We start from the raw sequence: 16,576 nt of genomic DNA, 5'->3' as shown, positions 1-16,576 counted from the left end.
AAAGCGAAGAACCCCAGTTTTAGGGGCATGGCCACTCAGCCCAGGGTCCCACAGGCCTTGTAGAGGGACCTGTCTTAAGATCACTGCCGCTCAGACTGGAGTGGGACATTAACGTCAATTCTAATCTACTTTCTAGGCCCACTGCAGAACTTGACCGGCAAAATTCCTGTTCACCTTGTCTGATTCTCTCCTCGGCAGTACTTCATGCTGAACTGAGAATTTCGAACCTGACAAACCACCCAGGACAAAAAGATTTTAGGGAGGTAGAAAGCACTGGGAACAAAAGGACATGTTTTGTCTGTCTAAACACAGACAAAACATGGGGTGGTGGGTGACATAAAGCAATGAGGAGGAAAATGTGGCTGACAAATAAATCCTTCCCAGTGTCTGAGCAATGTTGCAAACTTGGTTCTGAACCTCACCCCTCTTGGGTTTCTCGGGCGCTGGGGCACGGGCGGTGTGGAGCTGTCTGTGTCCCACGCGGCCCCGGGGCTGGAAGCGTCGCGGAGCAGGGGGGCTGACACGCTGGAACTGCAGTTGCAGCCCATGCATCAGGGGGCGCTGGTGCTTAGCGGGGGGCTGCAGCCAACCCGCGTTCCGCCGCCGCCTTGCCGGCTGCTCTGCCTCCGCCACATCCGCCCTCGGGCCCCGGCCCGCCATCGTCAGCCGGAGCAAGGCCGTCCTCAACCTATGAGCAAAAGTAGAGATGGTGGGAATGGCTCCTCCTTCTGTAATTATGTTATTATGTCTCCAGTTGATCTGGTGGCACATAATCATGAACTGATCTGTGATAGAAATTTATCTACTGTGGTCTATTAGTTACACTTTATTTTTTTATTTTTTAAAGATTTTATTTATTTATTCATGAGAGACAGAGAGAGAGAGAAGCAGAGGGAGAAGCAGGCTCCCAAGGAGCAGGGAGCCCGATGCGGGACTCGATCTCAGGACCCTGGGATCATGACCTGAGCCGAAGGCAGACGCTTAACCATCTGAGCCACCCAGGCGCCCTATTAGTTACACTTTAAAGATTAATTTTCTATCCCCAATTAACTCTTGGAAGGCAGGGGCATTGTGGTGTCCATCTCTGTCCATTCCATTGCAATGATCACACAACTGTCTTAGTAAAAAATGTTGGGCCACTCCTCAATATATTTTTTTGTACATTTATTTTTAAATTATATGCATATACTTCTGTCCTGATAAACTGTGGTCATGTTACAACATAAAAAGACTAATTTTTAAAGGGGAGATAATTAAATATAAGAAGAAATTTTAATATTTACTTCTCCCATCCCACTTCTCTGCACACCCTTGTATACGTGCCCAACTTTAAGGATTACTCCTCTACAGCTCCTAGTACACATCTCAATAGCCCTTAGTATACACCCAGCCTTACTTACAGTGGGTAGTCAATCACTGTTTGTCATCTTTTCTTTTAAGTAATCTCTACATCCAAGGTGGGGTTCAAACTCACAACCCCAAGATCAAGAATTGCATGCTCTACAAATGGAGCCAGCCAGGCACCCCCACTATTTGTCATCTTGACCTAAAATCAGCTTTCAATCCTTGCCATCAGATTCTGTGCCCCCTGCCTGCCAGTTCTGACATACTATCTATGTGGCTTTCGGCATGTCATTAACCTTTTGTGCTCAGTTTCCTCATCTATGAATAAAGATAAAAATAGCACCCACCTCATTAGATTGTTATGAGAATTAAGTAAATTAATATATGTGAAGTGTTTAGAGCAGTCCTGTGTGTTGTAAGCAGTGTAGGAGTTAGCTATTATTACATATCATTATATCCAGAAAGAAATCAAGTCATGAAGTATAGCCAGGTAATTTGCCCAAAGCCAGAGGGGTCAGGGAGATAGAATCTAATTTAGCCACTTAATATCTACAATCTCAAGTATTTTTTGGTTATCAACCAAGAAGCAAGATTTTTTTGGCCTATGCAACCTGCTTTCACCAGATTCTTGAGTTCTCCGCAATGCAAAACAATCTCCACTTTGAAGAGTGCTGGCATACAATGGAAGCCTGTATCTGTAGATTTTTTTTTTTAAGTGGGCTCCATGCTGGGCGTGGAGCCCAATGCAGGGCCCGAACTCATAACCCAGAGACCAAGACCCAAGCCAAGATGAAGAGTTGGACGCTTAACCAACTGAGCCACCCAGGTGCCCCTGTATCCTGTAGATTCTAAATGTAGCTCTGAACCACTCTTGGGGATTACCAGTGAGAAAGCAAAAAGCTGTTCTTGACATCGGGGCATTGATCTGACATAACTAGTTCCCAGTGTTGTTTGAAACGGGCCTGGTGCTCACTGCTAGGCCACGTATTATCCTGTTGGACGTAATCTCACAGAACACCAATATCAGACAAGGCCAATGAGACCATGATAGAGTGACACTGAACAAGGCCACTGCATAATTTTGTCTGAACACAGACAGAAACAAGGTCACTGTGCCACACACAAAATACCAAACATTTTCTTTTCCTGATAATGAATGACTGCTATTCTATAAATTTTTTTTTTTTTTTTTTTTTTGCGAGAGAGAGAATAAGAGAGAGCACGAGAGGGAGGAGGGTCAGAGGGAGAAGCAGACTCTCTGCCGAGCAGGGAGCCCGATGCGGGACTCGATCCCGGGACTCCAGGATCATGACCTGAGCCGAAGGCAGTCACTTAACCAACTGAGCCACCCAGGCGCCCTAAAGATTTTATTTTTATTTGAGCTAGAACAAGTGCACAAGTAGGGGGGAGGGATAGAGGGAAAGGGAGAAGCTGGCTCGATCCCAGGACCCTGAGATCATGACCTGAGCCGAAGGCAGTCGCTTAACCGACTGAGCCACCCAGGCGCCCGAATGACTGCTATTCTAACCAATTACAGCTTTAGCCTCACTCTAGTCTACCTTCCCTGTAGATAAGATTTACTGATATCAGGACACCTGGGCAGCTCAGTTGGTTAAGTGTCTGACTTTGGCTCAGGTCATGATCTTGGGTGGGGGGGGCCTGGGCTCAGCAGGGAGTCTCCTTCTCCCTCTCCCTCTGCCTCTGCCCCTCCCCCAACTCACACACACACTCCCTCTCTCCTCTATCTCTCTCAAATAAGTAAATCTTTTTTTTTTTTTTTAAAGATTTTATTTATTTATTCATGAGAGACAGAGAGAGAGGCAGAGGGAGAAGCAGGCTCCCAAGGAGCAGGGAGCCCGATGCGGGACTCGATCCCAGGACGCTGGGATCATGACCTGAGCCGAAGGCAGACGCTTAACCATCTGAGCCACCCAGGCACCCAATCTTTTTTTTTTTTAAAGATTTTTATTTATTTATTGAGAGAGATAGTGATAGAGAGAAAGCATGAAAGGGGGAGAGTCAGAGGGAGAAGCAGACTCCCTGCTGAGCAGGGAGCCCGATGCGGGACTCAATCCCGGGACTCCAGGATCGTGCCCTGAGCCAAACGCAGTCGCTTAACCGACTGAGCCACCCAGGCGCCCTAAATAAAAGAAATCTTTAAAAAAAAACAAAAACAAAACAACTTACTGAGATATTCAAATGCAGAATTTTCCCTGCTTTCTAACAGTATCAAATCTGGAGCAAACTCGGGTGCCTGGGTGGCTCAGTCGTTAAGTGTCTGCCTTCAGCTCAGGTCATAATCCCAGGGTCCTGGGATCGAGTCGCGCATCGGGCTCCCTGCTCCTTGGGAGCCTGCTTCTCCCTCTGCCTCTCTCTCTCTGTGTCTCTCATGAATAAATAAATAAAATCTTTAAAAAAAAAAAAATCTGGAGCAAACTCCTGTTACCTTGGACCCTCCCACAAATCACCCAACTGAAACTCAAATCCTGTAATAGATTTTTTCCAACACATTCTTATTGAAATGACCATAGTTCCCCATGGTGTGCATTTCTCTAGCTGTAATGAGTAATAAGCCCAACTTGTTCAAACTACAGGTATGTTCCTGCTAGTCTTTGGCTGGAAGACATTGACACCAGTATCCTCAAAATATGTCCTAGAGATGAAATCTGAACTTTCAGAACTCCCTTTCTTCCCATCTGATTATTTATCCACACTCTATTTCAGAATTCTCTCCAGGTCCCCACCCAAGAGATCCACTTTTGAAAGCCAATACTGTAAGGTCACTGTACGTGGTATAATTTCAGACTTAAGAGCTTTCAGTGCTACCACTCGCTTGCTAGCTGTGACTTTAGGCAAATTACTTCTTTATGTTTCCTTTTCCTCTTACCAGCACCTCCCTCATAGTATTACATAAGTTAATTGCATTTATAATATTAAGCTACTTAATACATAGAAAGCACTTACAATATGCCTGCATACAATAAATGATCAATATGATTTTTGGATTCGTTTGCAAATAAAAACCTCCTTCTCTTACTTGCCCATTTCCCTTTGTTCCCCACCTTTTACTTTTATTTATTTATTTTTAAAGATTTTATTTATTTATTTGACAGAGAGAGACACAGCTAGAGAGGGAACACAAGCAGGGGGAGTGGGAGAGGGGGAAGCAGGCTTCCCGTGGAGCCGGGAGCCTGATGCAGGGCTCGATTCCAGGACCCTGAGATCATGACCTGAGCCGAAGGCAGATGCTTAACAACTGAGCCACCCAGGTGCCCCTGCTCCCCAGCTTTTAAAGACTTAAGGAGAACACCAGGTACCTTTTGATCTCATCCTGTTGCTTCCAAGAAAGCTCCTTCACCAACATGTGCTCTTCACGAAGACGAAACAAGCTGTCTTCCAATTCTTCCCGGCTCATTCTGCTCAAGGGTGGTTGAGCTTTTATATTCTTACCTAAAGTCCCAAGACAAGGTAAATAGAGATTATTTTTCCATGTAATATTTTTTTTAACCCATCAGGTGTCTCATCGCATCTTGTCCAAAGGGCTTCAATCTATCTTGATTCGAGTGTTTGAGAGGAAATTCAGGAAGGATATGAAATGTGTGCTAATGGAGCTCTTTATCATTACAAATCATTCCTGGATATGGAATATCATTCCATATTGTTCCAGCATAAGGTATAACTCAACGTCTTGTCTAGAAAGTACATTCTCTTTTTTAAAATTTAAATTCAGTTAATTACTATATAATGTATTATTGGTTTCAGAGGTACAGGTCTGTGATTCATCCGTCTCATATAATCCCCAGTGCTCATTACATCACATGCCCTCCTTAATGTCCATCACCCACTTACCTCATTCCTTCATCCTCCACCCCTCCAGCAACCCTCAGTTTGTTTCCTATCATTAAGAGTCTTAGAAAGTACATTCTCTATAAAAATATCAAATAGGGTTGTTAGTCTACTTAATTTTTCTTTTTAAGTACTCTTCTGTTTATTCTTCCTACTAGATAATGTGGACCTAGACAAAGATTGTGCCTAAAACCATCTTCAAACCCTTACTAAGGAAAAGGATAGAAACCTTTCTTGATTACCAAGAGTCATCTCATTTGTTTTTGTGGTCTGGGAAACTGTCCCCAAAGTTGCCTCCTGGATATAGAACATCTGCTTGGTCTAAGTGTGTGTGTGTGTTCACTGGCCCAGAGTCAGCTCTGATCTCATGGGAAAGATCCTAAAACCCCAGCACTCAAAATATAGCTCCTTTCCTAGAAGAAAGAGCTCAGAACTTTAGTCTCAGATCCACCTCAGCCACCACTAACACCTCTCTGGTCTAGCCTTTGGAAATGATAAGTAAGTTTTTAAAAAACAGCTTTATTGAAGTATAATTGGCACGTAATACACTGAATATATTTAAGTATAAAATTTGGTTAATTTTGACATATTTATATAACTGTGAAACCATCACAATTAAGATAATGAACATATCCATCATGGCCAAGTTTCCTTCTGCTCCTTTGTGAGCTATTCCTCTCCATCTCATCCTAACCCCAATCCCACTTTAGTCCCCAGGCAACCTCCAGTATGGCTTTATGTCGATTTTCTAGAATTTTATATAGATCTCATTCATTATGTACTCGTTTTATTTTTTAGTTTGGGGGGGGTGGTTTGACTTCTTTCACTCAGTATAATTATTTTGAGATTCATCCATGGTGTTTCTTATATCAATAGTTCCTTTTGATTGCTGGTAACATTTCACTGTACAGATATACCATAATTTATTTATCTACTTATTGTTGGTGGATATTTGAATTGTTTCCAGGTTTTGGCTATTACAAATATAACAGCTATGAAAATCTGTGTATAAGTCTTTGTATGGACATGTTTTAATTTTTCTGGGGTAAATACACAGGAGTGAAACAGGAGTGAAAAAGATAGGTGTATGTTTAACTTTTTAAAAGTCTGTCAAACTGTTTTCCAAATATATATATATATATATATATATATCACAATATATAATATTACATATATTCTCTCTTTTTTTTTTAAGATTTTATTTATTTATTTGACAGAGAGAGACACAGTGAGAGAGAGAACACAAGCAGGGGGAGTGGGAGAGGAAGAAGCAGGCTTCCCACTGAGCAGGGAGCCCGATACAGGGCTCGATCCCAGAACCCTGGGATCATGACCTGAGCCGAAGGCAGACACTTAATGACTGAGCCACCCAGGTGCCCCAAATATTACATATATTCTCTCTCATTTCTTGGAACCACTTGAATGTAAATTGTACACATGATGTCCCATTATTTCTAAACACTTCATTGAATATTTCCTTAAAACAAGGACATAACCACAGTATAATTCTAATTCCATTACTCCTTCTACATTTATTAGTTGGAATTCTACTCTAGGGCAAAGATTTTACTTTATTTATTAATACATTTATTTATATCTATGCATTCTCATGGATTCTTATTTTATTCAATGGGTTATAATCCATCAATATCATTATTCATTTTGATACCCAAATTGTCCCAGATCCAGCCTTTTCAGTTGGTTCTGGTGTCATTTTAAAATATCTCCATGAACTTTTGAGCACTTCCACATTTTTTTAAAAAGATTTTATTTATTGGGACACCTGGGTGGCTCAGCTGGTTAAGCGTCTGCCTTTGGCTCAGGTCATGATCCCGGGGTCCTGGGATCGAGCCCCACATCAGGCTCCTTGCCCAGTGGGAAGCCTGCTTCTCCCTCTGCCTGCTACTCCCCCTGCTTGTGCTCACTCTCTCTCTGATTATTTATTTGACAGAGAGAAAGAGAGCGAGAGCACAAGCAGGGGGAGCAGAGGCAGAGGGAGAAGCAAAATTAACCAAATTTTATACTTAAATACATTCAGTGTATTACATGCCAATTATACTTCAATAAAGCTGTTTTTTAAAAACTTACTTGCTTCTTTGGGGAAAAAAAAGAAAATCAACATTTAAAAAGATGTGGTATATATCTACAATGGAATATTACTCAGTCATAAAAAATAAGATCTTGCCATGTGTGAACAACATGGATGGGCCTAGAGGATATTATGCTAAGTGACATAAGTCAGATAAAGACAAATACAATATGATTTCACTTATATGTGCAATCCAAAAAACAGACAAGGGGCACCTGGGTGGCTCAGTCAGTTAAGCCTCTGACTCTTGGTTTTGGCTCAGGTTATGATCTCAGGGTCATGAGATTGAGCTACGTGTTGGGTTCCGTGCTCAGTGGGGAGTCTGCTTAAGATTCTTTCCCTCTCCCTCTGCCCTTCCCCCTGCTCATGCTCTCTCTCTCTTAAATAAATAAATCTTAAAAAAATAAAATAAAAAATAAAGAAACAAACAAAAACAGAAACAAACCCATAAATACAGAGAACAAATTGGTGGCTACCAGAGGGGAAGGGATAGAAGGATGGGCAAAATGGGGAAAGGGCAGGGGAAGAAACAGGTTTCCAGTTATGGAATGAATAAATCACAGGGATGAAAGGTACAACATAGTGAATATAGTCAATGGTGTTGTATAGTGACAGATGGTAGCTACACTTGTAATAGCATAAGTAAAGAGTTCATGAATCACTATGGTGTACATCTGAAACTAATGTAACATTGTGTGTCAACTATACTTAAATGAAAAAAAAAGTTTCTCTTCTCCCAAAGCAAAGTTTCCAAAATAAATTCAAGATTGCTTAGAATGGGGGGAATAAAAAAGCTATAACTTCCAAACCAATGAACTTACAAAATAATGCAGCTGATTGCCAGGCACACTTAACAGCTTAACAGGAAAGAATGATCACTAGGAATAAAAATTTTTTTTTAAGATTTTATTTATTTGTTTGACAGAGAGAGAGATAGCAAGAGCAGGAACACAATATATATATTATATATATATATCACAATATATATATATCACAATATAGAATATTACATATATTCTCTCTTTTTTTTAAGATTTTATTTATTTATTTGACAGAGAGAGACACAGGGAGAGAGAGAACACAAGCAGGGGGAGAGGGAGAAGCAGGCTTCCCACGGAGCAGGGAGCCTAATGCGGGGCTCGATCCCAGGACCCAGGGATCATGACCTGAGCCGAAGTCAGATGCTTAACGACTGAGCCACCCAGGCGCCCTGCTAGGAATAAAATTTTTAACATGACGATAAACCTTTATGAAAATCTTCATTTATAACAAGCACTTTATTTACTTTTAGCTATTTCATAAATAACAGGAAGAAAATTTAACACAGTTTGTAATAAAACCTACAAAATTTCTTTCCCACAAAGTAAATATGTACATCCTTCATTTTGGCACCTTCTTTTGAAGAAATATTAAGTTATTTTGGGTTTTTGTTCATGAGGATGGCCTCAAAACTGACTCTCTAGGTGGTTGGTCCCTGCACAGGGCTTTCTGTCACTAGTACTATGACTTTTCTGACTTTGAAAATTATCTCAGCCAGCTCACATTTCAGTTCGTGGAACACTTAAAGCTTTGAGAAGCACAAAATCCCAAGTTGCGCACTGCTGAAGAGCATACTGAACACAGTAGATTTTTCTTTTTTGGTTTTTCCTTTCTTTTTTAAGTAAACTCTACAACCAATTTGGGGCTTCAACTCATGACCCCAAGATCAAGAGCCGCATGCTCTGCTGACTGAGTCAGTCAGGCACCCCTAGATTTTTCACTTATTAAAATATTATGATCCAGGGGCACCTGGGTGGCTCAGTTGGTTAAGCGACTGCCTTTGGCTCAGGTCATGATCCCAGGGTCCTGGGATCGAGCCCCGCATCGGGCTCCCTGCTCAGCTGGAAGCCTGCTTCTCCCTCGCCCACTCCCCCTACTTGTGTTCCCCCTCATGCTGTCTCTCTCTCTCTCTTAAATAAATAAATAAAATCTTTAAAAAAAAATAAAAATAAAAATAAATAAAATATTATGATCCATTTAGCATCAGTAATTGAACAAGCTCTAGACATGTGGCTTTGGTTACCACCCAGCTTGACTAGGTCCCACCGTGGGTCCTTTTTTTTTTTTTTAAATTAAACATGTTTTATTGTTAATGTCTTAAACAAATGGAAACACAACCCAAAATTTATTGGATGAGATAACAGATAGCAGGAAATTTATAGCTACAAATGCTTACATTAAAAAATAAGATCTCAAATCAACTAACTTTCACCCTGAGAAATTAGAAAAAGAGGAAACTAAACCCAAAGCAAGCAGAAGGAAGGAAATAACAAAGATTAGAGCAGGAATAAATGAAAGAGGAGACAGAAAAATAATAGTGAAAATAAGCAAAACTAAAACTGGTTCTTTGAAAGATCAACAAAATTGACAAAACTTTAGCTAGATTGACCAAGATAAAAGAGAGAAGACTCAAATAACTAAAATCAGGAATGAACGAGGTGACATCACTATCAACCTTAAAGAAATAATTATATGGGAATACTACAAACAACTGTATGTCAACAAATTAGATAACCTAGGTGGAAAGGACAATTTCCTAGAAAGACACAAATTACTAAGATTGACTCAAGAGGGGGCGCCTGGGTGGCTCAGTTGGTTAAGCGACTGCCTTTGGCTCAGGTCATGATCCTGGAGTCCCGGGATCGAGTCCCGCATCGGGCTCCCTGCTCGGCAGGGAGTCTGCTTCTCCCTCTCCCACTCCCCGTTTGTGTTCCCTCTCTCGCTGTGTCTTTCTCTGTCAAATAAATAAATAAAATCTTAAAAAAAAAAAAAAAAAGATTGACTCAAGAGGAAATGGAAAATCTGAACAGACCTATGAGACTGAATTTGTAACCAAAAACATCCCACAAAGAAAATCCCAAGCCCAGATGACTTCACTGATGAATTCTACCAAATGTTTAAAGAAGAAATAACATCAATCCTTCACAAAGTCTTCCAAAAAAATAGAAGACGCAACACTTCCCAAATTATTACCTGAGGCCAAAACCAAAGATACTACAAAAAACTATAGATCAGTATCTCTTATAATTATAGATACAAAATCCTCAACAAAATAATAGCAAACTGAATTGAACAACACATAAAAAGGCTTTTCACTATAACCAAATGGAACGGATCCCAGGAATACAGCTTGGTTTAACATATGAAAATCAATCAATGTGGGGTGCCTGGGTGGCTTAGACGGTTAAGTGTCTGACTCTTGATTTCAGCTCAGGTCACGATCTCAGGGTTATGAGATCGAGCCCCGTGCTGGGTTCCATGCTCAACATGGAATCTGCTTGTTCCTCTCCCTCTGCTCCTCCCCACCACCCTGCTTGTGCTCTCTCTCAAATAAATAAGCCCCCCGGGGGACTCTAACCCAGGACTCTGAGATCATGACCTGAGCCAAAGGCAGTAACTTAACCGACAGAGCCACCCAGGTGCCCTTAAATAAGTAAAATCTTAAAAAAAAAAAAAAAGGAAGATATCCCATGTTCATGGATTTCAAGAATTAATATTGATAAGCTGCCAAGATTTCCACAATTCATATACAGATTCAACGCAGTCCCTATCAAAATTCCAGTTGGCTTTTTTTCCCCCATACATTGACAGGCTGATCCTAAAGTTCATTTGGAAATGCAAGGAACCCAGAATAGCTAAAATAACCTTGAAAAAGAACAAAGTAGGAGGATCCATACATCCTGATTTCAAAACTTACTATAGGGAGCCTGGGTGGCTCAGTTGGTTAAGCGACTGCCTTCAGCTCAGGTCATGATCCTGGAGTCCCGGGATCGAGTCCCGCATAGGGCTCCCTGCTCGGCAGGGAGTCTGCTTCTCCCTCTGACCTTCCTCCCTCTCATGCTCTCTCTCATTCTCTCTCAAATAAATAAATAAAATCTTTAAAAAAAAAAAAAACTTACTACAAAGCTACAATAATCAAGACAGCATAATACTGATACAGGATACATATGCAGATCAATGGAATAAAACTGAGAGTCCAGAAATAAACCCTCACATTTATAGTTAAATGCTTTCCAACAAGTATGCCAAGAAAATTCAATGGGGAAAGAATCGTTTTTCAACAAATGGTGCTGAAGGACTAGACATACACATGCAAAAGAATGAAGTTGGATCTGGGGCACCTGGGTGGCTCAGTTGGTTAAGCGTCTCCTTTCAGCTCAGGTCATGATCCTGAGGTCCTAGGATCGAGCCCCACGTTGGGCTCTCTGCTCAGCAGGGAGCCTGCTTCTCCCTCTCTGCCCCTCCCCCCGCTTGTGCTCTCCCTCTCTCACTCATATTCTCTCTCAAATAAATAAATAAAATCTTTAAAAAAAAAAAAAAGAATGAAGTTGAATCCTTATCTCACATCATATAAAAAATTAACTCAAAATGGATCACAGACCTAAATGTAAAAGCTGAAACTACAAAAATCTTAGAAGAAAACATAGAAGTAAACTTTTGTGACCTTGGATTAGGCAGTATTAAATACGACACTATGAAGTTAGACATGAAACCAAAAGCACAAGTGACAAAAGAAAAAATAGATAAATTGAACTTCATCAAAATTAACTTTTGTGGGGGCGCCTGGGTGGCTCAGTGAGTTAAGCGACTGCTTTCAGCTCGGGTCATGATCTCAAGGTCCTGGGATCGAGCCCTGCATCAGGCTCCCTGCTCCGCGAAGAGCCTGCTTCTCCCTCTCCCACTCCTCCTGCTTGTGTTCCCTCTCTTGCTGTCTCTCTCTGTCAAATAAATAAATAAAAAATCTTTTAAAAAAATTAACTTCTGTGATTCAGAGGACACTATCAAGAAAGTGAAAAGATAACCTACAGAATGGGAAAAATATTTGCAAATCATATATCTGATAAGAGATTTGTATCCAAAATACATAAAGAACTCTTACAACCAACAATATAAAGACAAATAACTCAATTTAAAAATGGACAAAGAATCTAAAGAGACTTTTTTCCAAAGAAGCTATACAAGGGGCTGGTAAAGACATAAAAGGTGTTCAGTGTGATTATTCATTAGGGAAGTGTAAATCAAAACCACAAGAGAAATAACAAATTTTTAAAAACCACACAAGATATCACTTCAATAACAAGTGAGGATATGAAAAAATTGGAACTCTCATACATTGTTGGTAGGAACATAAAAGGATACAACTGCTTTAAAAATAGTTTGGCAATTCCCCAAAATGTTAAACACAGAGCTACCATATGACCCAGCAATTCCACTTCTAGGGATATACCTAAGAGAAATGAAAATATGTCCACACAAAAAACTTGTACACAAATATTCACAGCAGCATTATTCATGATAGCCTCAAACTGAAAACAACCCAAATGTCCACCAACTGATGAATATATAAACAAAATGTGGTATGCCCATACAATGAGATATTACTCAGCAATAAAAAGGAATGATAAATGATAAATGCTACAACATGGATGAACTTTGAAAACACTATGACAAGTGAAAGAAGCCAGACTCACAAAAAAGCATATGTTATGTGACTTCATTTACAAAGAATGTCCAGCATAGGCAAATTGATAGAGCCCGAAAGCAGATAAGTGATTATCAGGAGCAGATGTGGGGACAAGGGAAATGTCCACTACAAGGTTTCTTTTTGGGGTAATTATGAAATTAGTTGGGATGAATGCAAAAAACTGTGAATACAGTAAAAATTGTTGAATTGTACACTTTATTTTTTTTTTATTTTTTATTTTTTTAAAGATTTTATTTACTTATTTGACAGAGAGAGACACAGCAAGAGAGGGAATACAAGCAGTGGGAGAGGGAGAAGCAGGCTTCCTGCCGAGCAGGGAGCCCGATGCGGGGCTCGATCCCAGGACCTGGAATCATGACCTGAGTCGAAGGCAGACGCTTAACGACTGAGCCACCCAGGCGCCCCGAATTGTACACTTTAAAAGAGTAAATTTTATGGCATATAAGTTATAGCCCAATAAAACTGTTATGTATAATAAAATGTATTATAAATAAAATACATTATGTATATTATTATAAAAATGTTAGTATTTCCATATCACACATATAAAAGAGCAAATAAAACATATATGGGCAGTTTGGACAATAATAAAGTGTACACAAACATACATACTAGCTTAAGAAATAGAACATTACTAGTACATGAAGAACCCTCTATAAGTTCCCACCCATTCTATTCCCTTCTTCCCCCAGAGGTGACCACTATCTTAAATGTTCTATAACTATTAACTGCCTTATATTTCTTTATAATTTTATGAAGAAAATTAGATTTTATTATAAAGAAAATACATTTGTTATTTCATTGTATGAATATATATCCATGGGCATTCATTTCCTGAATTATGGACATTTATGTTGTTTCCATTTTTTGTCTTATGAATAACACTGCTGTGACCATTCTGGTATACGTTTCCTGGTACACATATGCAAAAATTTATGCAAATTTTTTATCCAGAAGTAAAGCTGCATGTTCAACTTTACTAGATAATGTCAAGCTTTTTTCCAAAGTGACCTCACCATTTACACACCCATGGGCAGTGCATAAAGCACCCTACCCTTGAAAAAATTTTATAGAAGTGAAATCAAGTAAAAATGGATTCAATAGTAACTGTGACTGAGGGGTGGGAGAGTAGAAACAAAGTTAAAAAAATATCTTAAGGTAAGTGTGGAAGAGGGGCACCTGGGTGGCTCAGTCAGTTAAGCATCTGCCTTTGGCTCAGGTCATGATCCCAGGGTCCTGGGATGGAGCCCCATGTCGGGCTCCCTGCTCCGCAGGAAGCCTGCTTCTCCCTCTCCCACTCCCCCTGCTTGTGTTCCCTCTCTCGCTGTGTCTCTGTCAAATAAAGAAATAAAACCTTAAAAAAAAAAAAAAAGGTAAGTGTGGAAGAAGCTCTTGTGGGGTTGTGCTCTTTCATCTTAAATTGCCCACCTTTGTTTAGTGAGAGCAAAGGGCTAATAACATGGATAGAGGAATGGACCACTCATTTGTTCTCAGCTTCTGTTGTGGTGGTATTTAGCTTTACCTCCTAAATCTGCACAGTAAAACTTCTGTTGTAATAATTTAGAAATAAAATGTTGAGAAGACTGAGGAAAAGAGCTGAGAGCAAAGCAGTCACTTTGGAGGCTAGCAAGATGCCACACAATGACAGACTGAAAGTTGTTGTGATTTTAGAAGACTTCCATCTTCAGGCACAATTTACCTTTTGACGCTGGTACCATCAGAGGTAGTTGTTTACTGATGTGTTGTCCACAGGGGATGTGATGTCCTATCAGTTCCCAAGCTATAGATCCCAGAGGACACTGAAATAAAGGCAAATCCAGTCAATTACATGCAACCTTAGGATATCTTCTGCAGGCTGTACCTAAGTTGTATGTATGAATTTATCAACACTTTTTTTTTAAAGATTTTATTTATTTATTTGACAGAGAGATAGAGAGAGAGCACTCAGTGGGCAGAGGGAGAGGGAGAAGCAGGCTCTCCGCTGAGCAGGCAGCCCAATGCGGGGCTTGATCCCAGGACCCTGGGACCATGACCCGAGCTGAAGGCAGCCGCTTAACTGACTGAGCCACCCAGGCATCCCTTATCAACACTTTCTGGACAGTACATGACACACTAGCATTTTTTTGTGGTGGTGTTGACCACTCTTTGTTAAAGAGTAAGACTAAGCGGTGCCTGGCCTGATCAGTCAGTAGAGCATGTGGCCCCTGATCTCAGGTTCAAGCCCCACATTGCAGGTAGAGATTACTTAAAAAAAAAAAAAATACTTTGGGGGGCGCCTGAGTGGCTCAGTTATTAAGCATCTGCCTTCAGCTCAGTTCATGATCTCAGGGTCCTAGGATTGAGCCCCGCATTGGGCTCTCTGCTCAGCAGGAAGCCTGCTTCTCCCTCTCCCACTCCCCCTGCTTGTGTTCCTGCTCTTGCTGTCTCTGTCAAATAAATAAATAAAATCTTAAAAAAAAAAAAAAAGAAAGAAAGAATCTTCTGATCCCCGCCTCCCCACTCCATTTACAGGGACTGACCCTTCAGTAACCAGTTTGACCCAAGCTGGGCCAATCAGATTCTCTTTCTCAGATGGTTGGAAATCGGACTGAGAAAGTTAAATTAGCCTCTTTGGATGACTAGAACTATTACGTATACTTGGAAGTTCTGGTATGGCCATCCATGTTCTTCTCTATAGCCTTAATAACTGGGGAATCCTATCTGTAGAATTGCCTCACACCTTGGTCAACACTTCTTCCTGTATTATAGTATCAGTCTTTTGGCTTTAAATAGTGTTGCTTCATGGGGCGCCTGGGTGGCTCAGTTGTTAAGCATCTGCCCTCAGCTCAGGTCATGATCCCAGGGTCCTGGGATCGAGCCCCGCATCGGGACCCCTGCTCAGCGGGAAGCCTGCTTCTCCCTCTCCCACTCTCCCAGCTTGTGTTCCCTCTCTCTTTGTGTGTCTCTCTGTCAAATAAATAAATTAAATAAATAAATAAATAAATAAATAAATAAATAAATAAATAAATAAATAAATAAATACTATTGCTTCATGGTCAACTAATCTTCAACAGAGCAGGAAAGAATATCCAATAGAAAAAAGACAGTCTCTTCAACAAATGGTGTTGGGAAAACTGGACAGCAATATGCAGAAGAATGAAATAGCCACTTCCTTACACCAGATAAAAAAATAAACTCAAAATAGATGAAAGACCTAAATGTGAGACAGAAAACCATCAAAATCCTAGAAGAGAACACAGGCAGCAACCTCTTTGACCTTGGCTGTAGCAACTTCTTATTAGACATGTTGCTGGGGGAGAGGGAAACAAAAGCAAAAATGAACTATTGGGACTTCATCAAGATAAAAAGCTTCTGTGCCGCAAAGGAAATAATCAACAAAACTAAAAGTCAGCCTACAGAATGGGAGAAGATATTTGTAAATGACATATCCGATAAAGGGTTAGTATCCAAAATTTATAATGAACTTACCAAACTCAACACCCAAAAAACAAAAAATCCAGTTAAGAAGTGGGCAGAAGACATGAATAGACATTTCTCCAAAGAAGAATACATCCAGATGGCTAACAGACACATGAAAAGATGCTCAACATCACTCATCATTAGGGAAATACAAGTCAAAACCATGATGATATACCACCTCACACCTGTCAGAATGGTTAAAATGAACAACACAAGAAACAACAGGTGTTGGCAAGGATGAAGAGAAAGGGGAACCCTTTTACACTATTGGTGGGAATGCAAACTGGTATAGCCACTGTGGAAAACACTACGGA

The 16,576-nt window shown here is 40.4% G+C and overlaps 1 protein-coding gene across 1 annotated transcript in view; it reads right to left on the bottom strand.

Annotated features, from left to right (window-relative positions):
- The window catches only part of RPGRIP1 (RPGR interacting protein 1), a 67,252-nt gene extending 52,654 nt beyond the window's left edge, over positions 1-14,598 (bottom strand). The window contains exons 1-4 of the mRNA XM_064570789.1: positions 14,503-14,598; positions 4,662-4,794; positions 569-688; positions 423-517 (exon numbers count right to left, since the gene is read on the bottom strand). Of these exons, the coding sequence (XP_064426859.1) occupies positions 423-517; positions 569-688; positions 4,662-4,794; positions 14,503-14,521 (367 nt within the window). The 5' untranslated portion in view covers positions 14,522-14,598. The remainder of the gene's footprint in view (positions 1-422; positions 518-568; positions 689-4,661; positions 4,795-14,502) is intronic.
- Between the last annotated feature and the right edge of the window lie 1,978 nt (positions 14,599-16,576).

Source organism: Mirounga angustirostris, unplaced genomic scaffold (assembly GCF_029215605.1).
Source record: "Mirounga angustirostris isolate CCGP_5_RB_7025 unplaced genomic scaffold, mMirAng1.0.hap1 SCAF_9, whole genome shotgun sequence".
Taxonomy (NCBI): Eukaryota; Metazoa; Chordata; class Mammalia; order Carnivora; family Phocidae; genus Mirounga; species Mirounga angustirostris.
Note: the sequence above shows the minus strand (reverse complement) of the source record. Positions and strands in the feature narration are given on the sequence as shown.